This window comes from Sceloporus occidentalis, unplaced genomic scaffold, assembly GCF_023333645.1.
Source record: "Sceloporus occidentalis isolate IW3139 unplaced genomic scaffold, rSceOcc1.0.p SCAF_145, whole genome shotgun sequence".
Classification (NCBI taxonomy): Eukaryota; Metazoa; Chordata; class Lepidosauria; order Squamata; family Phrynosomatidae; genus Sceloporus; species Sceloporus occidentalis.
This window is the reverse complement of record NW_028317125.1, coordinates 1,748,128-1,773,073: the sequence shown is the minus strand read 5'-3', so window position 1 is coordinate 1,773,073 and position 24,946 is coordinate 1,748,128. Positions and strand designations below refer to the sequence as shown.

Sequence of the window (24,946 nt, the reverse complement as noted above, 5' to 3'; positions counted from 1 at the left end):
CTATGACTGTGTGTGTCACTCAACCTGTTAAGAAAAGGCACCCCTCTAAATGAATTTATAAGCTCAGTCGTATGGGGGTCTGGGCTTCTTAGATTGCTATGGGGGGGTTGGGTAGCCTAACTGGGTAGGATTTCAAGTGTCCATTGCAGAAAGATTGCTGATGCCCATCCTGTTTGTTTCTGATGGAGACTGGGTAGATCTTTTCTACAAAAGAAGGGCTCTTTGTGGCCTTTTGACCTCGCCAGTTTCTTGCTCAATTGTTAAGATTGTGACTTGTTGCCGACTTTGTGCTCGTAGTTGGTATAAACGTATTATAAGTTCTGCCCCGATCCACAGTAGCAACACTTCTTCTTCAATTTGCATCCTCTGAAGGCAATGGATTGTAAGCTTTCAAGACCAAAATGAATCTGCTTGTGCTGTATAAATAACTGTCATCTGAAAGGGCTTGTGGTTTTTATTTGTCGGCCTCACTCTGTCTGGAAATAGCTGTTTTATAATAGAAATGTAAGAGGTTATAGACCCTGAGTTTTGTTTCTTTGAAATGAAACATAGATTCTTTTGAGCTGTAATATCTATATTGTATTCTGCTGATGACCTACTAAGTGCTCTGAGGACTAATATTCAGAAGAGTAAATGTATAGAATCAATACGAAAGGGAGTGTAATTAGCTTACAACAGCAATTCTCTTCCCAGGGAACATGACAGAATGCGTCGAATGCTTTCTTAATGCAGCTGGATGCAGGCATCGTGCGTGTTCCGTCAGAAAAAGATCATTTTGTAAAGAAACGGTCACATTTCCAAACTTTTTGTGCAGCCCACTATATATGTAGTTAGCCTGTGTAATGCTATATTAAAATAATCCAGTAAACTGTCTCCTGATCAGCAGTGTGACTCGCCACCAGTCTGCGCTGCTGCAAGAGTTCTGGGGGCCTGACGAGTCCTCCACTTACACGGCCAGAAAGTATTCGTATTGGAATCGATAGGAGCACGTTTCTGCCAGTGATTGGCTGCTTTGGGAAACATGAATGGTGGTGGTTTGGGCTAAAGCTGCAGCTCTTTTCCTGCAGCGAGGCATATTAAAATACTTAAATACTATTCCTTCATTGGTGTGGTATTGGGTATTAAACTCTCAAGTTTAACCCCTTATGACAAAGTGCACTGTTTGCATTGTTTTCAATGGGTTTAGGCACCGCCCATTGTCCTTAAGGGGTTAAGTAAACTGAATCACAAATTGCAAGGGGGCAGACATATAATTAAGTTAAATGAATATCGGAATCCCTCTTGACCCCATCTAATTCTCCTCTTCTTGCTGCCTGGGGGAACTGAGGCAGGAAGCGTACTTAAGTACACGTAATGTGCATGAGCTACAGTGCCCTGTTGAAGACAACGCAAGCCATGCTGCAGCTTGTAAAATGCATTGTGGTCCTTGTTACCTTATGGGCAGGTGGGGGGCTTCGATCAGTAGAAAGCTGTTTTGTTTGATACGTATCTAGAATAATGACCGCAGCTTTTCATCCCTTTTCTTACATGTTTCATTTGGAAATGTGAATTCATTTAGTGATTGATACCGCAAGGTGTGATTTGTGAGCAAGCTATTGCAGAAGCACATCCATCATGGTTTTATTTTGAGGAAATGCCCACTGTATTACTTGAAATGCGTATACAGTTCTAGTTTTAATAATTAAATATTTAAACGTGCTGTCCGTAACTGTGTCCTTTGTCATTGCTGGTTCTGCAGTCACATTTCTCTACCATACTTTTTCCGGTTAGCCTTGTTCATTCTGCACATCGTAGGATCTGTTTTTTCATGCACCGTTATGAAGCAGTTTTTAGGCTAAAGCGTGAACTGCTTTAATAGTCTTATCTGCTCTTTCACTTCAAGTGGTTATCGAGACAAACATTTCCCAGTAAGCCTTGAGTTTTGGTTATTTCCCTAGTAACAGAAATGGGTTTCGCTCGCTCTGTGTGAGTGAATGACACACGCGTTTTGTCATACCTGCCCTGACGTCCATCCTTGTTTGTCACACAAAGGCATTTGACATTTGGATGTTGAGCAGTTGTGGCTTTTTTTTGCTCTCTATAACTAATGCTTTGGTCTCAACGGTTTCCAATAACCATGAATGTAAAATACTCTAAAGCAAAGTTTAGTATGGATTGCTGTGGATGGAGATGGAGCCAGACTGATGGATGTTTTAAATGTGTATGGGGGAAAGCACACCTGCTCCAGGCTAGCTTTATTCTGTATCTTTAGAGTATATGACACTGCATGAGCCAAAATCACGTGGTTTTGCTATCCTGTTTAATTGCCTGAATGCTCTTCTTTGTAATAAGCATCGATTATATTAAATCACAAGCAAGCCACGACTCATGCCTATATACAAAATGTAACTTTAGTATTATGGTAACCATGACACCCGGCAGCTTCCCGGATCATCTAAATGCTGCTTTTGTGCGGAATCTCATAGCCCTTGAAGCTAGGCCTTAAATAGGAGGCGGTTAGGTGTTTGCTGTGTTGAATCGGTTGAATCATTCTACTTCCCAAAATGGCTATTTTCAAATTTTTTTTCTCTTCATGGAATCCAGTGCATTTCACAGCATGCATTGTTTGGTATTTACACTTCTTGCACATGCTCAGTAGCCCTCCTATTGACACTGGTGGAGAAAGGGCACTGCTTCTATTGACTAGAGTGCAGCCTGTACCTTTTCAGTATAGGAGTTAAGAGACAGAAAACTAATGAATGCCTGCACCTGTCAGAGTCCATGCATTTAACAAGAAAATAGGGCTGGAGTGCTTCTTCAACATGAGCTACATGACAAAATATGCTGGTCTCTGCTTGTCTCGTTCTGAAATCATGGACATTAATCTCGTGGTGTTCCCCCTTTGCTGCTGTACTGGCCTCTACTCTAAAATATCTGAGAACATTTGCTTCCATTCAGTCAGAAGGGCATTTCCGAGAATATCATTGCATGTTACAGTGTTTAAATGTCTGTTAACCCCGAGCCGTCAAACGGCACTAGACCATTGTTCTTCCACCAAACTTTACCATTGGCATTGTATAGCCAGACATGTAGCATTTTCTTGGCATCCACCGAACCCAGATGTGTCCTTGGACTGGCCAGTTGTGAAGTGTGATTTGTAAGTGCTGGCTGATGCTTGGCATTGTACGTGCCTGCCCATCATCAATACACATTTCATGATGATCCTGGTGGATGATTCTTGTGTTGCCAGAGAACAGGAGTTTACAGCACTTTTGCCAATCCCATTGTGTAAGCTTCTGGGGCCTACCACTTTGTGGCTGAGCTGTTGCTTAATAATCACAAAACAAGCACCATTTTTAGGGGCATCACTGGTAGACTAGAAACTTGATAGTCTTGTTGGATAGGGGCCTCATATGACATTGTGTAGTTCAGTCTGCTACCAATGATTGCCTATGGACATTGGATGACTGTGTTCCTGACTTTATAAATCTGTTAGCCGTGGTTGTGGACGATCTAGCCAAATTGACTAACTTTTTTTTAAGGGCTGTCTGCATACTTGTACGCATGTAGTGTATTTTGTCAATTTTTTTTTTTTCCCTTGCAAAAACTTTGCAGGATTTTTCATCCTGCTTGCGCAATGTGTTAAGTTCCTGATCTTGCTGAACTGCTACTTTATTTTGACTCTGCTAAGAATAGTTTTCTTGCTTCGGCTTTGCTAAACATCCATACAAAACTGTCATCTCTTCAAATTCAAGTAAGTCATGCTTATAGTCATTCATTTGGGTACTGGGTTCCACACGTGAATCCTACCTTATTTTTAAAGTGGATCTGTCATAAAACGTATCACCAGTAGCACTTCACCCGGAGGAGCGGCGCTCACCCGGCAATCTCCGGGTCAAACCCGGAGAGTTCCTAGGTATGTAAATTGGTTTCTCCCCAGAAGCCTCCCATTCTGTGAGGGCTTCTTTGTTACTGTAGTCTCAGTTGTTGGCAGTCTTGTGTTTATCCTTCAGTCTCTATGGACCCCCAAAGTTGCGACACAACATGATCTTGCTTTGCGCGTTTCCAGTCTTTCATCTTACAATATATACATGCTGCCCTTCAAAAGTTTGGGGTCACATAGCTGTGTTCATGGAAAACAAGACCATTTCTAGCTGTGTAACATAATTGCAAAAGGGTTTTCCAATAAATAATATGCCTTTTAAACTTAAACATGGATTAGCTAACAGTGCTGTTAGAACACAGGAGGGATGGTTGCTGATAAACTCTTTCTGTATGCCTATGAAGATATTACATTAAACATCTGCCATTTCTAGCTACAATCATCATTTATAGCATTAACAGCTATACTGTATTTCTGATCCATTAAGCAAAGAAGTGTATATTTCCCGTGCCAGTACGTAGAAAAGCCTAAAAGCTTTTACATTTATTAAGTGCACAACAACTTTGATTTGTACAAGTGTGTGTATACTGTAGTGTAAGTCGATGTGTATGTTTAATGCTAGAGTCCATTTGTCTACTGTATTGTAGTGCCAGTTGTTGTATATGTGTCTGTAGTGTTAGTGTGCCATTTTTTTGCCAGTGTGCACCCGCTCGCATGTGGCAACATTAGTGTGTATATCAGCATATAGTGTGTGTTAGTGCATGGTGTTAGAATGTGTGTACATGAGCGTAAAACGTTAGCGTGTGAGTTTATCTAAGATGTTAGTTTTTCTGAGCATAAGATGTTGTTGTTTCTGTATGGTGTTAAGAGTGTGCAAATGTTTGTTAGTACATGGCAAGGCTCGGCAAACTCTGTGCGCCAGGAAAATAAAAACATTGTTGAGGAACCAAAAAAATGCTGGATCCAAACCAAATTTGTTGACCCATGCATTATTGTCCCTTGAAGTTGAATTGTGTAACTAATATGTTTTACAGTGAGTCCTCCATTAATCCTGTGAGTGACAACCATGTATAACATATGGTTGGTTTGCGGGGTGAATTCTGTGTCTTAATGGGGCTGCCAATGAAATGATTGTTGAATGAGTTGGTCAGTCTTCTCCAACACTGAGGCTTTGTTGAGGGAACAGAAGGCTATTGACTAGTCAGTGGCCGATGGGGCTCCAATTCTTAAATATAGAGGTGTGAGAGCATGTTAGTAGTTGATCTTTTGTTGGGTCAGCTGGCCAGCATTCTTAAAAATGATATACTTTTTTGCCTCTTTGGCTTGGTATACATGTGGAGGAAACTCGCTCGGGAGCAGTAGAAGAGACTGTATCCGGGGCCCAGGCAAACAATTCTCCCCTTTGTGCTCGTGTCTTTGATTGTACAGGTACCTGGCGTAATTTATGATTTTTCTTTGCACGTGAAGAACGTACCATTGCCACATGAATTGACACCTGATACCATTTCTAGGGAAATACCACAATCACTGTTAAATGCTCGCACACTGTTTCGATTCTCACTTTAGATTATCTGACAGTTAGCCTACTGTTTCAGCCACACGACGCAGAAGTTTTGCATAGAAGCCATCTGGCCATGATACTTAATGTTCAACTCTTGGAAACACTGAGAATTCCCTGCACCTTGACAGCCTTATTTTGAACCCTCTGTAACACAGTGTTCCTGGAACTCATGAAGTTTAAAATCTACGGTACCAGTAAGATAATTATGGTGAAATCACTTGGTTTATTTTCACGCATATTGTTTGCTGTCTGAGGAACATAGAGTTCCTTTATAATCCTTGTGTGAATTTCCCGAATGTGGCTGTCGTGTGTGTGTGTGTGTGTGTGTGTGTGTGTTTCACGCTAGGGCTCACTGTTAAAGCTGGCAGCAAGAACTAGCTGCGGGGAAAGGATAAAAGCAAGTTGTATGTATGTGTTGTCTGTAGACACACGTCCATATGGTGATAATCGCAAGGGAAATACACATAGACATACCATGCTGTCATCCCTTGGAGATCTCTGATGTTACCGTAGACTTGTGTACTAGTATAGAACCAGTGCACTTGCCCTTGTACCCTTTTTTCTTTTCAGCCACTGCACAAATGTTTTATGGAAGATCTACACAAGGAAGCATACGTGCGCACCCATGAATCTGGATTTTTTAACTTGCTATCATGGTGTATTTCGAAAGATTCTAGCGACCAGTGGGATCTTTTCATTTGGTTGGTATATGGTACTTATGAGAGCTGATAACTTACCGGTTCTCGCAGCAGGGCAATTGTTTTACCAGATTAGAATCTTTAGCCATACCCACCTCTGCTCAAGTTGCTCTCCTCACCGGTGACCCTTGTGTGACTAGCCTTGCAAATATATAAATGAAAATGCATTTAATAAACAATTGATAGATTAGTGAAAACATTAATCCATCCATCCTTAATTTATACACTGCTAAATACATTAAATAGTAAGTTTATAAATATTAAATTGTAAAATACACGTACGCATTCTAACACCATACAGTAACACACCGGGCAACAGAAAGTGATTTCTAAGTGACATGGTAACCTTGCGCCCAGACCTTGTTGTGCCCTGTCTTACAGTCAAATATATGCATGCATGCATCTGTACACGGAAGGGCTTTTGGCCGTAGTGTAATAAACTATTCTCGAAAACATTGACTGGGATTTAGTATGTATTCTTAAAAAAAAAAAAACAACAAAAAAAAACCTCTCAAAGGATTCCATAATGGAGTAAAAAGACAGTATCAGTCAGTGTAATGTGTTTCATGCTCGGTAGCTGTGACTTTTTTTAGACGTCCTTGCGCTTTACACCATTAGTGTTTAAACATTTTTATCTTAGTCGCATCAGTTTCGGCCATCTTTCTTGTAGACTTTGATGTAGGATGCAAAATAACAATGTTTTTTATTTTTTATTTTTACTTTATGATGTGACAGGCTTTGTGCGATTGAAAAGCTGTTATTCTAAGGCTCGTGTCATCTCAGTGCATGTACTTTTGAATGGAATGCTGTCACATTTTGTGGTTTCTTCACTTAAAAAGCACTTTTAGTTGGCCTGTAAAAAGGTGCTGGTTCTTACTTGACAATTGACGAGCCACATGCTTGAAGTTTTATTTTTGTTTGTCACTGATTAGTGTTGGTGACAGCAGTAAAAGGAAAATTTGCAGTAATGCCCTGCGCCTCTTCTGCCACTGATAATATTTCTGAACCAACATCCATTCTTTTCCTTGGGTCTTCTTCCAGGAGGGGTGGGGTATACAAATGATACCGCTACTGAATCTCACACACAAAAGGTGTTTAGAACCTAAAGGAACAATTGTTTTTTCTCTCCCAACCAGAATTTTCGGTTAGATGGCTTTGCTCCTACAGCCAAGCATGCTAGCTTAATAGGCCATGTTGAGGTTTGTCAATAGCTGGAGAACAAGGCCCTGGGACCATGCGCTGTACTTTTTACGAAGGCTTGCTATTTGCCATCTCCTGGAACACTGCTAGGGCTTCACGGATACAGCAAAGCTATCTTTCTAGGGCTGCAACTAACGATTATTTTAATAATCGATTAGTTGGCCGATTATTTTGTCGATTAATCGGATAAAAAAATTACATTTTTTTCAATTTAAAATAATGTAATAAAAAAACGTACAATTTACACTTTCATCTCTTTATCACAATGGCCTCTCTATTCACCTTCTTATTTTACTGACATAATAATAAAAGCTACAAGAACCCAAACACAGTGTTTCTCAAACTAGGTTTTAATACAAAGTTATTAGTAAATATTAATTCATATGTTAACTATTTTTCATATTTAATAAAAACTATGAGAAAAAAGCCTTGTTTATATTTTTTTTATTTACCAAACTGCCCCCGGTTATGCACATCTGACCCCCAGCTTGCCACTCTGCCCCCATATATGCCTTATACCTCTTATATGCCAGTGATATGCCACTGAGCCCCCTGATAAACATTTTACCCCCAGATGTTTTATGCCCCCCTGATATGCCTAATATCGATATGCCTTATACCCCCTGTATGCCCTGAAATTCATAATACCCCCCATACACCACTATAACTCACCCATACACCACTCTGGCTCCTCCCCCTCCCAAACACCACTCTGGCTCCTCCCCCTCCCATACACCACTCTGGCTCCTGCCCCTCCCATACACCACTCACTCCTCCCCCTCCCATACACCACTCACTCCTCCCCCTCCCATACATCACTTTGCCTCCTCCCCCCTCCCATACTCCACTCTGGCTCCTCCCCCTCCCATACACCACTCTGCCTCCTCCCCCTCCCATACATCACTTTGCCTCCTCCCCCCTCCCATACTCCACTCTGCCTCCTGTCAGCCACGGAGGTTCACAAGACACCAGGGAGCCGGGTGGAGAGGCAGAGTGCCATATGGGAGGGGGAGGAGCCAGAGTGGTGTATGGGAGGGTGGATCCCATACACCCCTCTGACTCCTCCCCCCTCCCATACACCGCTCTGCCTCTCTACCCGGCTCCGTTACTGACAGGAACTTTCCCTGCAGCTTCATAGAAGCCTCAGCGTAAGTGAAGGTGAGTAACGGAGGCTGTCTGTGCGATGCAGACCCCCACCGGCTGACAGAGAGGATGATCCTCTGTCAGCCAGTGGGGGTCTAAACGATGCGCACAGACAGCCTCCGTTACTGCCCTTCACTTACGCTGAGGCTTCTATGAAGTCAGTAACGGAGCCGGGTAGAGAGGCAGAGTGATGTATGGGAGGGGGGAGGAGTCAGAGGGGTGTATGGGAGGGGGAGAGAGACGGAACTGAGAGACCAGCCGACAGTGAGGGGAATCCAGGTCCCCTGCAGCATTGCGGGGGATCTGGATTCTAGTGTTATAATCTGATCTCTGTTTGAGGTCGGATTATAATTTTTATAATCGATTAAAAATCGATTCGATTAATCGATAATGAAAATTGTTGACAACGATTTTCATTATCGATTATTATCGATTTTATCGATTAGTTGTTTCAGCCCTATATCTTTCCTTTACTGCTTCCTCAATTAGAGTCGTGTGCAAAGCTGTTGCAGAGAGACTATGGTCAAACAGAAAACAGCCTGTTGGCCCTAAACTATTAAATGTATTAAATGCTGCCTTGCATCATGGGGACTTCTTGGTCGTATGCCGTTCAATTAGTTGAGTAACTCTGAGCTGAGCCTTGACTTTCTACTGTATGTAAATAGCCACCATCAGTTAGAGACCTGGTAGAGAAACTTCAAGCATCAGTTGGTCCCTTCATGCTGATTTCATGTCTTCATTTAGAAGCTTGTAGCTCCATGTGAAGAGTTTTTTAAGAATGTGTAAAAGTATTCAAGGTAATGTAATAACCCCACTAAAAAAAATGAATGCCTATCGGGGTTAACCACCTAATTGCCTCCTTAAAATATTAGATTGTACTTCAAGCAGGACGCTATGTCAAGATCCTCAGACACATCTTGATAGAGATTCTGTATATCGATTTTTGCATTATAACAGTCTTTCTTTCTGTATTTGCACAATAATAACCTACTAAAGAATACAATTGATACTAAAAAATATATATATATATATATATATATTTCCCTCTCTAACACTTTCCACTACGATCTATATGGAACCGACCCCCACCACCACACTATAACATAGGCTAGAACTGTTCTACTCGCCAAACCAGAACACACAACCCCTCTTACAAACCTATCACATTATTAAAGAGACTCACTAAATATATCTCCACCAGTGTCTTCTCAATCCTACCTTCCTTTTTATCACCCAAATAGGATTTCTCATATCCTGCAAAGCAGTCACAGGCATTCACAAACCAGTCACTGTTTAACACACCACATCTAGTAAAATGCCACATAAAAAAAAAGCCCTAATCGGCTTAGATGCACACACAGCATTTGGCACCATAGCCTTGCCACGCATTGTTAGAATTGTAAAACTTCGTTATTTCGGTGCCAATTTTCTTGCCTTTTTTTCAGAACTCTGTACGCACATCCCACGGCCATTATTTCCACAAACTCAATAAATCCCTCCCCCATACCAATTGAAAAAGGGGTCTGTCAGGGATGCCCCCTGTGTCCCCCTTATTACTGAATATTGCACTAGTTCCTCGTCTGTATATCCTAGAAAGCAACTCTACACTTCCGGGAATCCGTTATAGGTGAATAATCCATCACAGCCTTTGGAGATGATATCCTTAAACTCCCTGAAAGACTTGCCCACCTTAAAGTCATTGATTTTGACAAGGTAAGTGGTTCCAAAGTAAATTCATTCAGTTAAAACATACATACACAACCCCCAAATATGCCACAGACCCCACTTGTTTGGGCAACTTCCATTTTCTGATACCTTGATATCAACATACCAGTCATTGACAAAATAATCACTGAACTGAGTCCTTGTCCTACATTGGAAGAGCTGCCCTCTTTTAAATGGTAAGCTTTCCCCTGCTAACTATACACGCTTACAGGTCTTACCCATTTTAGTTAAACAAAGATTCTAAACTTCTCAACCTTTTCAAGATTTTATCCTCTTCTAAAATCAAGCCATCTCTTTTTTTTTTTTAAGAGATTTTGAGTTTTCAGAGGTAAGTATAAACATGATAAAGTACATCAACATCCAATATCATACTTTGACCTTAAGCCTCCCTGGAATCAACCCTATCTTTTCATCTTTTTTTTTTTTTTTTTTACTCTTTCTTTAAAAACTCTTCATTTCAAGAAGGACAAGCCAATAACATGTTTTTTGTTTTTTTTTTCTTCAAATGGTCATGCATGGGTATCACTAACAAGACTTTTGCTTAACCAAACATCGCTCTCTGTATTGGCCTTTGAAGACATACAAAACCCACCCTTCCATATAACACTGCTGACATATTACTATGTATTTACAACCAAATACAAACACTAACGCCTCCAGACAGTATGAATCCGCCGGACCAATTGATAGACAGCATTCCGTATACACTACTCCAGTTCAACAATACTCTATTGAGTTCGCGCACAGAAAATTACCATATGACATTGGCTCACTGCATTTACAGATGTATTTATAAAAGATAAGATTGATACTTACAACCATACGATAACCGCAATTCCTCCTACGCTCTTCAAGGATGTGTTCTGCAAAATTCTGCAGCTTCCAAATGAGAGAGAGACAACATTGGACAACTGTGATACATCTTGAAGACCTTCTGCAGACCTTTCACACGGTCCCTGACAATATACTCGCATTGGGGGCAAATACAATGCCTGTGTACCCTCTGCTCTTAAAATAACACACCTCAACTTTGTGTATGCCATATTTGGGATTTTACCCGATAACAGATGTACAAAACTAGTGCATTCTAGCAGCTGTAGCGCTGAAAATTCACCATCATTGGATTGAGCCAAAACTACCTCCTGTGTCTTTCGTATGCCACGGTTGACGGCTCAAAAGACAAACTGCTCACGTGTGTTTCTCTTATTACCCTATAGTGAGACAACATCAATGCTCTCACACTAGATATCTGTAAATAAGTCAAAATGACTTTCCAAAACCCTACATGTTATATAAAATAACTTCTCCGACAGCACAATCCACTTCAAGTACCATAAACGACTTAATGAGCACCACAGCTGACTAAGGCTTTCTGTCACGCATTCACAAGCCTACTATGTTGGACCAGCCCACAACATGCATTCCTTTTTTTCACAACATACTCGACAAGAACACAGTGACAGGCGTACAGTATTGTTACTTGTTAGGATTTTGTTTGATAAAACTTGAGGGACTAGCTCAGTCTGGTCTTGTCTCTTCTACAAATGCCATGCAAAGTTTTCCTTCATTGCAGAATAGTCACCTAAGGTGACTTGGTCTATTTTTGGTATTTTTTTTTTTCTTTGCGTGGTTGTCTCCAAGACAACCCTGGGGACTTTCTTTTCTATTAAACCTGCCACAGAGGTAATTAGAAACCTTCCAGCAACATCTACCTGCCCCAGCTTCTAATGTATCCTCTCTAAAAGTCAAACAAGGATTTTCCCCCCAACGCCAGACACATGAGCCGCAAGCACGGAGAATATTTTTTTTTTTTTTTTTTTTTTTTTCTTCCTTCGCAAACTATATTTAAAGTTAAATGCTGAAATATATTTTTTCAGTGTTCTGTTAATTGTAGACTACATTTTCTACATAATCTCACTTGAAGAGTTTATTTTCTGGCAACCGCTGCTCTTGTAGTGTTGTGATTCATATTTTCTTGTGGAGTGTCCAAGAAGGACACTATTGTAACAAAAGGGAGAATCTTTACCCAAACCCTGTGAATGGGGGGGTGTTTGAGATGGATGCTTTCATGTTTAAATCCTTGTGTTCTGTGTAGTTTGTATTTAAGGGTATCTGGTATGAAGCTCAAAGAGCCTTAAAGTTTGGACTAGGTAGAAACTGGACTGTGTGGTGTTTGAGCTGGGAAAAGCGTCCAAAATATCACAACAATGGCGGCCTCTGGATATGCAGATAATGTAAGCGTATTGGAACAGGTGATAAAACCAGGCTTATGTCAATGTCTGCACAGTTTTTTTTTGCTCACTGTTACATTTTGTCCCCGTTATGGATGAGAAGTGTGGGGTACCGTAGCCTGTATTCATAGCAGCTGTTCAGAAGAGATTTGATATTTGTTTTCTAGCTAGCATTTGTCCAGATCCTCTTCTTGACAGCCCAGAGATTGGTTCAACAGCCACACATGTGCATGTATTGTAATTAACCAGCATCCCTCTTTGGAAGAGGCTGGAAAATGATTTTTAAACCCCGTGCTGTGAAAAGGCCTAACGTCGGAATGCAGGATTGTTTTGGTTTTCTATGGAGTTCCTGAACAAGCAAACTCATGGAGTTGGTAACCATTGACACGCTCCTCCTAGAACTTGCACAAAACCGCCAATATTTTGTTTCTCGGAAATGCCATTCTTGCAGATATCAGACTCCAGTCTTCTAGGGCTTCCAATAGGCCAAGAGTTTTTTTTTTTTTTTAGTATCCCAGCTTGAGAGAAGGCATCTGAAACAGCTGAAAAAGACTTATATTGACACAGATATTTTAAATAGGGAATTTGAGATTTCCTCTAGAATGCGTGTGTGTATGTATATATATATATATATATATATATATATATATGTGTGTGTGTATGTATATATATATATATATATATATATATATATATATATATATATATATATATATTTGTGTGTGTGTGTATATATGTATAAAAATTATAGTGGATTCTCTGTAAATTAGGAAGTGGCTTGAGTGGTTTGTTGCTATAGAAACAAGCCTTGCTATAAAAGCACCTTGTATAGATTGTATCACATCTTTCCTTGTAAATAGTCTGATTACTGGTAGAAGCATTAAAGTTGATCTATTTATATTTTACTGTGTGGATTCCACGGTGTTGGCCGACTTTGGTTAGTGCTTTTGTCAGATCGGTTACTGGGCGATCAGCAGCAGTCGCTCCTTGTGTTCGCATTTAGTGTAAATGGGGAGACTTCCATACTTATAGGACGTCTCACGCTTACATGTAAGACTTCCCATGCAGGGGGCGAGCCATCAGGAATCCGTACGCACACAGGTACCGAAGACAAACATGTTCACTCGTTCTATGGGTTTTAAGAACGCTTGGCACATGAAGGGTTAAAGGTGAAATACTGATAATACAGATCTACAAATACGAAGCATTCAGTTGCTTTTTATAATGTTATTTTTTTTATGGATTTCTGTGATCCAGCTGAAAGAAGTGCGTTTTTGGTTTTTTGGTGTTTAAGGCACACTTCAGTCTGTCAGCCTAGGATTTGTGCCAGATTTCTGAGCCGGATTGTGGCATGACTCAGACATGTTATTGTAAAACCAATAGCTGGAAACCGAGAGGATGCTGGTAAGGAGGTGGAGTGGCAGCAGTATGTTAAAGTGTTCGCTTCCGGGTTTTTGGTTTTTTTTTTGCCCACCCCTGTTTTATTGGAAAGCACTAAAAATAAGCAAACTGTTTCCTGGAAAAAAAAAAATTTATTATTCTGGGAAAATGGTTATTGCTGTTGGTAGGTCTTTTTCGTCATTCCCAGAAGTTTTATAGGAAGCTGCTTACTAATAAAAAGTTAGAGGAAAACATTATTTATCTTGTGTCGTCATTTTAAAACTCTTTAGCACCTGTGCAGTATCGGTGATTGTTCGGTTCAAGTTCCAGTAGACTAAATTATAATATATATAATTTAGTTTCTCTTTAAATTTCTTTTACTAGTTCTTTTTCAATCCACTTTTTCCATAGTCACTTTTTTTTTTAAATATATGCTGCTGGATATACGCCTAGGTCAGGGGCGTCCAACATGCGGGCCAAATGCTCGAGGTGCGGCCCGGTTGAGATCGGCAGCCAGGATCACAAGCCCTGCCGCTTACTTGTGGGAGGGTCTATTCTCTGCTCCAGTCCTGTCTCCTCTGTGGGGAGAACGAGGGAGGCCGCGCCCCCTGCTGAAGTCTGAGTGGCATCGAGAGCTGTAGTAGGTAAGGGGGTGGGGAGGGTGTTTGAATGAGTATGCCTGTGAGGGAATGAATGTGTGAATGAATGAGTGTGTGTGTGTGTAAGTGCTGGAACCTAGGCATGATGGGACTGTGATTGCTGCTAGCAATCACACTCCTATCATGCTAAGTAAGCCAGTACATGCTGAAACCTGGCTAGCTGCCCCCCTTGTGTATTGATGCTGCCAGCAGTATGGGGTCTGCACTTACAGCCAACCTGTACCAGCATGTACTGGCTGACTTGGCATGATAGGAGTGTGATTGCTAACAGCAATCTGCTAACAGGAGTCAGTCCCATCATGCCTAGGTTCCAGCATTCACTGGTTGCCTGGGTATAAAAAGAGTGTGTTTGCTGTTAGCGATCCCACTCCTGTCATGCCAAGTCATATTGTTGATTTTTTTTTTTTGTCCAATTGTGGTGTGTTACTTTTAATAAAAGTGTGGTTACACACTAGAAGTGAACCCTGAATTTCCGGTTTTGGTCCAAAATTTTCATTTCGGTGTATCCCTAGAATAAATAGAACATTTTGACTTATCCAGAATCCTGAATTTGTAGACAGAAAACTTTCTAGGCCCAGAAATTAGTGAGAGGAAAAGTAAAGGTTTTGTGTCATTTACTTTATTTTAATCTGCATATTTTATTAAAGGCCATATTTTCACGCAGTGAAAAATGAGTGCGGCCCTCGCATGTATACAATTCTGATGAAGTGGCCCACTGCAGAAAAAACTTGGACACCCCTGGCCTAGGTAAAGTTTTGGTTAAAGCTTCTTTATTTATTTTTTTATATATAAGGTTGTTGACGAAATTGAGCTATAGCAAAACTATGAAAATAGACCAAATGTTCAAACCATCATTCAAAGGGTTAAACTTGCAAAAGGCAAAGCCACAAGAAACAAAACTGAGGAAGTTGTGACATATTGTTAGACTTTTCCAGCTGCTAGGATATGTTATCAGACACTTACAGTAGAGAATTATATTCATGCTAATTCTAGTGCGTACACAATGTTGCTGACGCTCACGCACATCTTGAATATGTATGTAAAGCTTGTTTTCTCCTAAAGGTGGGTTATCCGATGTTAAGCTTATACCGTATTTGCTCGATTATAAGACGCCCCTGATTATAAGACGACCCCCCAAAATCTGAATATTAACTTAGGAAAAAAAGAAAAAGCCTGAATATAAGACGACCCTAAAGGAAAAAAGTTTTACCAGTAAATGTTAATTCATGTAAACTATTTTTTTTAATAAAAGCTATGATTGAGAAAAATATTTTTTTTGTTTTTATTTCTTGTATTTTCCAACCTGTCCCCCAGTTACGCACATCTGCCCCAAGGCTTGCCACACCAATATGGCACTGTGGCCCATGATATGCCTTTTAACCCTCTATATGCCACTGTGCCCCATGGTATGCCTTTTGACCCCCTATGTGCCACTCTGCCTCCAGAAATGCCTTATACCCCTATATGCCACTCTGCCTCCAGAAATGCCTTATACCCCTATATCCCATTCTGGCATTTAGGGGGTTAAAATGCATATTATGGGGCAGAGTGGCATATAGGGAGGTATAAGGCATTTCAGGAGGCAGAGTGGCATTAAGGGAGTTAAAAGGCATTGTATAGAGCACTCTGCCTCCAGAAATGCCTTATACCCCTATATGCCACTCTGGCATTTAGGGGGTTAAAATGCATATTATGGGGCAGAGTGGCATATAGGTGTATAAGGCATTTCAGGAGGCAGAGTGCTCTATTAAATGCCCCCTTAACGCCACTCCAGAAATGCCCTATGCCCCCATTTAACACACACACACACACACACACACACACACACACACACACACACACACACACACACACACACACACCCTATACCCCCATTTAACTAACACACACACACACTCTCCCCTCCCCTCCCCTCTCAGCCCTCTCTTACCGGTGCTTCCAGCCGGGGCAGCGGGTTGACGTCGCCTTCTGCTGCAGCCGGAAGGAGGTGGAGTTGGCAGCGGGGGTTTGTATCCGTCCGTCGCGTATACTTTCCCCGGCTGTCAGAGTTCCCCGCACCGTTGCGGGGAACTCTGATCTCTGACAGTCGGGGAAGGTTTGCGCGACGGACGCAGACAACCCCCGCTGCTAGCCACACCTCCTTCCGGCTGCAGCGGACGTTGTCTACGCGGATCGCGTAGACGTCAACCCGCTGCCCCGGCAATACAGCAGGAAGCACCGGTAAGTGTGTGTATGATGGGGGGGGTGAGACAGGAGGATCCAGGTCCCCTGCAGCGGTGCGGGGGATCTGGATCTTAGTCTCCTAATCAGACTCTATTTGAGGTCTGATTAGAAGACGACCCCGATTAGAAGACGAGGGGTATTTTTCAGAGCATTTGCGCTGAAAAAAACCTCGTCTTATAATCGAGCAAATACGGTATTTACTAATATCGCGTACATCGCAGTCATGCCTGCTTCCGCAGATAAGCTCCAGCTATCGTATGCGCTTTAATAGCGGAGTGTCGCCTTTCATCCAATGTTTCTAGCATCTCCTGCCTTGCGTGAGAGCTCCATGGGGGCTGATGAGACGTATGAGCGGAAAGCACACCAAACCAGCCAAAACTAGCACGTGTCTTGGACCGAGGGTTCTGCTACAGCCTCCTTAAGCGGTTAATTAGGTCTTTTTGAGTGGGGGTGGGTAAAGCTACTTAAATATACGTTAATTGTTATTCACTGTTGATTAAGGCTGCTTGAGACAGTAGACAGTCTCTTGACGTTGGAAAGATGTCTGTCACATGTGTAGTAACTAGCTAATGTTACTACTTTCCATGTACCATGCCCCTTCCACGTCTGGACGGTTTCCAAAGGTTATGTCCTGCTGATAAATGGGCCGAGAATGTGGTGTTTACGTCCCTGGCCTGCGGTGTAGACGTTCCCTCTCACACCGTGTCTCCAGACTGTGATAATAACAGTGTTTTCCTCCTGAACCAAAATAGACTTTGTGCAATTTGAGGCCACATTTAGAGTTTGGGTTTGATGATTTACCTAGATTGAGCTGTTTTAAAGTTGCGCAGACTTATTGGCGCTTTAACTTTTGGGAACCACCTCATTGTCAGGGGAGCAACTTAACCAGTCTAGCTTCTGATTGGTCACTTTGTACTTTTGGGGTCATGTAAGGTAGACTCCTAGGAAAGATATTTGCCCATTTGGTGGTTTTCGTAGGGGTCGACAGAATGCTGATTGTTCAAAGATCGAATATGTAAAGCCAGGCACCATGTATGTGTCTGTTACCAGTGTGCCCACCGCTGTCAGTTTTGGGTAATTAAAATAAGGGCCATCTCCCTTTTGTGACTCTGCCGTTTGTTGCACTTATTATTTTGCGTAAGATTCTTAAACTTCAAATCCCAAAAGGGACTCGAATTCTGTCATTTCCCCTGCTTACTTTGTCGCTTGGATTTTGTTGATGTATCCTGTAGCCTACAAACCATGACAAAGTTCCGGTGGTGGTTTTGAAAAGGCCGAATGGAGGATGGATGTAGACAGCCATTCTTGGTACTGTTAAATGCCTAAACCTTTTCCTGCATTTAATCCTTAATCAAATTTATGATATATGATTTTCATGTGACACACTAAGCAGGCATTGGCAGGTCATTGCCATGGAAACCATAAATGTATGTGGTAATGATGAAACTATAAATACAGAAGGTCATTTATGTAATAAGCAATTCCAGATTAAACGTGATGGAATCTATAGGTTCATTCTGTGGATCTTTTAGCGGCTGATTCACGTTAAGGACTTTACTCCCAGAGTTTCTCTTTCTATATCTGGCCCATTCTCTGGATGCACAGGTCCTGTCTTAAGTAAATGTTAAGCTTGGTTGTGTGATGTTGGGACTTTTCACTTTGTTTCGTGGCTAAGGTATTTGGAAAGGATTGCGTGTGTGTCTGTATAATGTTTGGTGGTAATTTGCAGCTCATTTGACATGGTGAGGCTGCCAGGTGGTGGTCACTTCTCTGGAACTGGCATGAGTTATAACGCGAACCCAGTGAGTACTGCTGTGCGGGGATGTCTTTAAGGAGCAGTAAAAAGGGGCTGCTTACCTTAGGGGCCACAACAGCTGCAGTCCTGAAGTGGAGGTCTGTATAGCTGCTGGCACGTAACGCTCATAATCCTTCCTACTCTGACTCTTGCTCTTTGATATATACCGTATATATAATTGTATTGGTTACACGGAAAAAATCTGTTACCAGACCAGCCTGTCCTTGTCATACCCTCCAACATTTAATGTGCCCAAATCTGTCCTCCATTGGTTTTGTGTGGTTGGCGGAGATGCAAGGGTCAGTCGTCGCAACCTTTTTTACCATTTCTCTTCAGAATGGATTATTTGCGCTGTAAAGAGGCTGTGTCAGCTGTGATTGTGGTCTATGCTACGAAACAGACCTCAATCCATTTTATGACCCATCAGGGGAGATCTCGCGTCCGTTATCAGCCCGTGATCCCCACTGTCTGCGGACACCAGGCGGTGTGGAGCAGCGATCCAATCAGCAGGCACAATACATACATTTTGGTCATAACCTAGTATAAGAAGTGACAAGTTTTTATTTCTTCAAGCGTAAAGTCACATGATAGGAAAGATCATATGACAATTATACTCATGCCCCGTAACATGTATAAGTTTTATTGTTCCGTTTGTAAAAAGCCATAGGGCTGTCATTCTTATCTGTAATGTTAAGTGATTGACATTCTAGCTGTCTTTAACCCTGCTAATAGTGCTTCTGATTTATGAGAAGGCTTTGTATTTGTTCTGTTTCTTCTGCATTTCTCTCTGTTCTGGAATACACAGGTCTCTGTCGCAATAAAAGACAGAATGCCCCTTTGAACATTTCCCAGTGTGCATATTAGGTGCTGGAGATGCCAGAAACCAGATTCTCTCAGTCATGGCTGGGAAGGCCAGAAGCTACTGCAGAAAATTTCCTATGACCAAAAAGGATGTCCTGTCATTAGGAGACGTAATGTGGTTTTGCCCAGACCTTGTGGAAACATTTGTCTCTCTCGTGTTAATCTGTGAGGAGCAATCCGTTACTCTGAGGTATTCCGGATGCCGTACACAATATCACTTCTCCGCGAGGTACATCAAAATCTGTGCTGTGGCTGTCGGACACTTGCCTCTCTAGAGAGGCAGAAGGCCTATGAATGCATCTCTGTGCTTGAGGATCTCGTGTATTATAATTACTACATTTATCATCACTATAATTTTATCTTTTGGTGTCGCTTAAATACAAATGCTACTGTAGCCCCCAAAACAGCAGCAGGAACCGCTACATGTTGCCGGCTTTCACTGTGACTTTAAAGAGGGAACGTCGGCTTTAAAGGGTTAATGGGGGGGGGGGAAACTAGCCCGCCAGCTCATTCTCCGCTCTCCCCGTAGGGCCCAGACACATTAACCCCAAAAGTGTTCACCCCACGACCCCCAAACTTTATTCGCTGCCACCAAGTTCTGTTTGAGGTTTTAAAGATACATTAGGAGGCTTGGGTGAACTGCTCAAAAATAGAAAGCAGGATTTATTTATTGATATTTAACACAGCCTTGTGCGTTAACTCTGGGCTCATCACGTCCGCCATGGTATTACAAATGTACAGGTACCAAACACCCCCCCCCCCCCCCATCTACCTGATAGCTAGATGACCCCATTGTTTCTCAGGCCCTGTTTAACCCCCTCCTGTCATGTTTCCTATTAGTGTAAAGAACGCATCTTCATGTAATGATTCTGGAAACATAACCATATTTCACTGATCATAACTCTGTAGATGTGAGGTGCTGTGACCCCAGTGCCCGGTCCATTGTAGGATTTTATGGCACCCACATGCTGTGAACTATTTATGATGAGGTGTTGCATGTGTGCGAATATTACTGAATATAGGAGTTGTTTTGTAAGTCTTAGTGTTTAATGCCATGCAACTTCAGTTGAGTAAATCCTCGACTGACAACTCCGATTTTTAGTAAATAGGCCCTAGTGTGTTTACACACATTCTAATGCTACCAGGATCAGCAGCAGGAAGATGGTCGGGATGGCTGGTTTGTGGCCCATCACCTGAGACTGGTGAATAATCATTTCCCATCTTTAGGTCCTGTGCAGCCTCTGGCGTCTCTTCGCTGCTTCTTGTGAGGAATATCTGCGTTTTCTATCAGCTGATCTCGCACTTTTCATATCAGACATTACAGATGAACGCGGATGTTCTGAATGTCTGCTGCAAAAAGTACATTTAGTCCCTTTCTTGATTTAATTTGTTGTATCGAGCTCTGACAAATCCAATTCTCTTTTCCCGCCGTGAGTGTGCCGTTTATGAGCAATGTTTGTCTTATCTTTTGAATTCATCTGCGATGGCTTTTTAACACCGTCCAAAAGAGCGGATTGAGAATGAATGTTCATAGGAGGTGATTTGGATGCACGTGCTCACAAATCCTGTATGCGTAGGAGAGTGGAAGCAAGAGAAGAGTTTGTTAGCTGGGGCTTTACGCTTTGCACAGCCTTTAAGCTGTTCTACCGAACCAAAGCATTGGACCGCCATAATGGAAACATAATTTAGGGAGGCAATTCATGCTCTCAATTGCTGGGATGGAATTGAGAGCAAAAAGGGCCTGTTTATTTTTAATATTTTATTTATATAGCGTTAACAATGTGCACACCGCTTCTTACAGTATATACGTTCAAAGGGTATGACAAAACTAGAATTCACGAGCTGTGAACAACCAATGCATTAAAGCAGAGCCCTCTTTGCCTCGTGGGTTTTCGTGTCAAGGTGCAGCTTTTATAATGTCTGGAATCCCATAGGATGCAAAAAAAACATTGGAGATTGGAGAATCTTGTAATACCTTTTTTATTGGACTAACAGTATTTAAAATGATACGAGCTTTCGGGAGTCCTCCCTTTATCAAGTCAAAAGCATTTCTGACCAAGCAAATGAAAAACACAGTTTAAAACTGACCAGTACATGGTTAAAACAGGGGTTAAAACAACAAGGTAGAGAATTTACAGACAAAAAACTAAGAGGGTCGTAAATAGTGGCATATACTGTCCAGATAAGGCTGGGGGGGGGGGAGCAGGGGTAAGCATGTAGGGGAGAGAGAGAGAAGAAAAAAAAGGCACAGGTTATAGAAAGTTTTGATAGTGTGCTAAGAAGCTCAAATCCACATTAACCCCTTGGCTGCTAAGCCATTTCCCACCCTGGTGCTAAGCTGGTTTTCGGCATTTTGGTGCATCTCACGTTTAAACGCGTTTAGAAGTAAACTTCTTGGGAATAAACTATACAAACCATATATTTGTTTTTTTCAGCACACCCAGCAGATTCCCAATATACCGTTTTTATATGTGTATGTCTCATCAGGTTTGCAAAATAAAGCCAAAAATGGGGAAAAAAAGTGTAATTTTTCACTTCCGACTCAATAAAAACTAGTTCTTAATGTTATTTTTCTAAACTCTAATATCAAAAGCTGTGTTGCTAAATATTTGTAGTAGGTAACTGGTCTAAAATAAACAGAAATTGAGAACAGTAGACTTTTTTTCTAATATTTTATCACAAAAGACATCTTAAAATTTAATGCATGGCTGCCGTCAATTAAGCAGCTCTAGCTGCCCGGGATGTTAAAATATGCCAACAAAACTATATATTTTTAGAAACTATACTCTAGGGCTGCAACAACTAATCGATAAAATCGATAATAATCGATAATGAAAATCGTTGCCAACGAATTTCATTATCAATTGAATCGATTTTTATCGATTATTAAATGAGGGTTTTTTCAGAGCAAACGCTAGTTTTTGTACATTTTTATTTTTTTAACTTATTTTTTATTCTTTTTTCACAAGCATTATACCGTTGGAAAGGTGAGGCGATTACCTTTCCAATGGTATATGCTGGGGGTCTGTAGCTGCTTAGATGCCTGAAATACAGGCATCTAAGCAGAATGCCCCCATACCTCTTTAACTGACAATTGTCAGTTTTCAATAAAGTTGCGCGGTGACGTCATCGCGTCATTACGCGCGACGTCACCGGCTGGATCGGGTGGTCCCAGTGATGCCCTTCAATATGAGGGGCAGATCGTCGGGGTAGGTGGTGATGGGTGTCCACAGACCTCCATCAAGGTAAGATAGTGCTAGCGACGGCATGGTGCCGTCGTTAGCAGTCAAGGGGTTAAGTCCTTTGTTTTTACAATCATAAAAATGTATCATTTTGGCTTCAAATGTCTTTTTCTTGGGTGTTTTTGAAATGACCTCTCAGTGTTTTGATTTTAAGGTCATGTATGGAGTGACCTGTTTGGGTAAAGTGGTGCCCAACTGGAGTGCAAAGGTTTTCTTCATCATGATGGTTGATGGAGTATCTGTGCAGATTCATCCTTTTATTGAGTTGCTGGCAGGTTTCACCGATGTAGCACCCTATGGTACATTTGGTGCGTTGAATCATGTATACAACATTTTATGAAGTGCATGAGTACGATTCTTATACACTGGACTAATACGGCTACCCCAAACTACAGAATCCCATAGAATAACACGTAATCCGTCCAGGACTCCCTAAAGCAGCTAATGTGATTGAGAAGACTTGACGTCCTCCATTGCCGGTGTGCAGCTGTTTTTGGACGTAATACTACCCGAGGTTACCTTGCAGATAAAACAAAACCACAAATTAATTTGGACATTTTTGAATGCCTTATGTATGTAATGTTTCTTATAAAATGTATTAGATGTGAAGGGCATGGTGTCCTGCTGTGTGACAAATATACCGCAGCTTATATTCGAGTCGTGGTTTCTGGGTAAAAGCCTGTATACTTTTCAGGTCACTCGCTGTTTCATTGACCACTTGTTTGCTTAGATTTGCCTGTTCTGTAATACACCGCTACAGTCCCTCTTGTTTATGGAAATCTGAGATGGTGAAATACCGTTTTGTATGCAAAGTTTCCTCGCGCTAGCTGTGGTTGCACTAGATATATTTGAATATTTTTTTCTTGATAACCTTCAGTGGTGCTGATCAAAACTTGGGTTCTGCAAGCCCCTTGTTTTTGCCCTTGTGCAGATGTTTTAAGTTCTTCCAGTTGCGTTCTCTACTGACTCTATTCGGACTGGAATGTTTAGATCCAGATGACTGACTTTCCCCGTTTGACATGATACTGATTCTCAGTTAAGTTTCACAGTTGGGACTTTGGGGGGTTTCTCAGCAGGTGGTTCTTTGCAGCTGGCCCCTCACAGGCGCTCTCGAGCATCTGGCTTTGATCTTCGCGTTTTTCTGAGGTCCTAGGGCCACACTCCATCGTTTTCATCCGAGTTTCTAATTCTTTGTACATTTGAGAAGCTTGTGCTCCGTGTCATGTTTTTAGAGTTGAGTACTGTTTTAATAGGCTTTGGTTGTCTAAATTCAGTATCTAAAACAGGCTATTTCTGGATTTGTGTGCTTGGAGGCAGCTCAGTCAAAATTACTGAAACTGCTTAACTTTCCAGTATGCTCATAAGTCCTGGTCTGGTTAGTCCAGACTCCAACCAGAGTCAAACTCCGTGCCTCAAAGGATCAGGAGTGTCAGATCCATAATGCTATACAACAAGCCATGTTGTCGGTTATGATGGATCTCCTATATTTCAAGGGTGTATATCTATTTTTTTTATAATTGTGATTTCCTAATTCTCGAAGCTAAGTGGGCTGGTGAGCCTAAGTTTGGAAAATAAAATCTTTGGTCAGAAAAAATGATACCTTGTTAGAAATACTTCAAGTGTAGGAAGAAAAGTGCAACTTTTTCATTTTAGCTACACGGGGGTATTCTTGAAAGTTTGAAGGATGGTGAGTTATTTTGTTTACCGTAATTTAACACAAGATTGTTTGTCTTGCAGGCCTCCATAAGTTTGAAGCCAGCCATCCGTTTTCAAGGAAGTCAAGGGGTAAGTTGCATTTTTCTTTTTCTGTTCTTTTGTAGCTTTTGAGTTTTGATTGTGTGTTAAACATTTCTTTTGTTGCACTGCTATATAGATTTTGAGACTTGAACGTTTTGCATGTTTTAGTGCTTTCTTTATATCGTTACTTTGTGGCATATTATCATTTGATTGTTGTAGCATTAATCACCATTTATCTGGACTTGGGCAAAGGTAAAACTGACAGTTGTCTGTCCCTGAAAGCCCCACTAAGCAAGAATACACATTTATGTTCTCTGAGAGAAAATATGCAAATAGCAGCAGCCCTTCTTCTCTGTGGTCTGATAATCCTTGACTCGGTTGCTTCAAGCAGTCAATCGGTGTCAGCATACCGGTCCCATTGCAATCAGTGAGAGTGCTCGCCGCACAGAGGTCTGAACCCACAACATTTGCTGTACCAGCGCTGAAGCTGACTGGCCATAAATATATAACGTTTAAGTTTTTCCTCCATGAAAAATAGCTAAGAGGAAAACTTATATGGCAGGATTCTACTAAACACATTTGGCACACCACAAAAATGTAAAGGGACCTTTTAGTTATTATATGCGTAT

The 24,946-nt window shown here is 41.5% G+C and overlaps 1 protein-coding gene across 1 annotated transcript in view; it reads left to right on the top strand.

Annotated features, from left to right (window-relative positions):
- The window catches only part of LOC149280863 (RNA polymerase II elongation factor ELL-like), a 50,784-nt gene that overhangs the window by 6,202 nt on the left and 19,636 nt on the right, over positions 1 to 24,946 (top strand). The window contains exon 2 of the mRNA XM_089500015.1: positions 24,318 to 24,365. Coding sequence (XP_089356141.1) covers positions 24,318 to 24,365 — 48 coding nt within the window. The remainder of the gene's footprint in view (positions 1 to 24,317; positions 24,366 to 24,946) is intronic.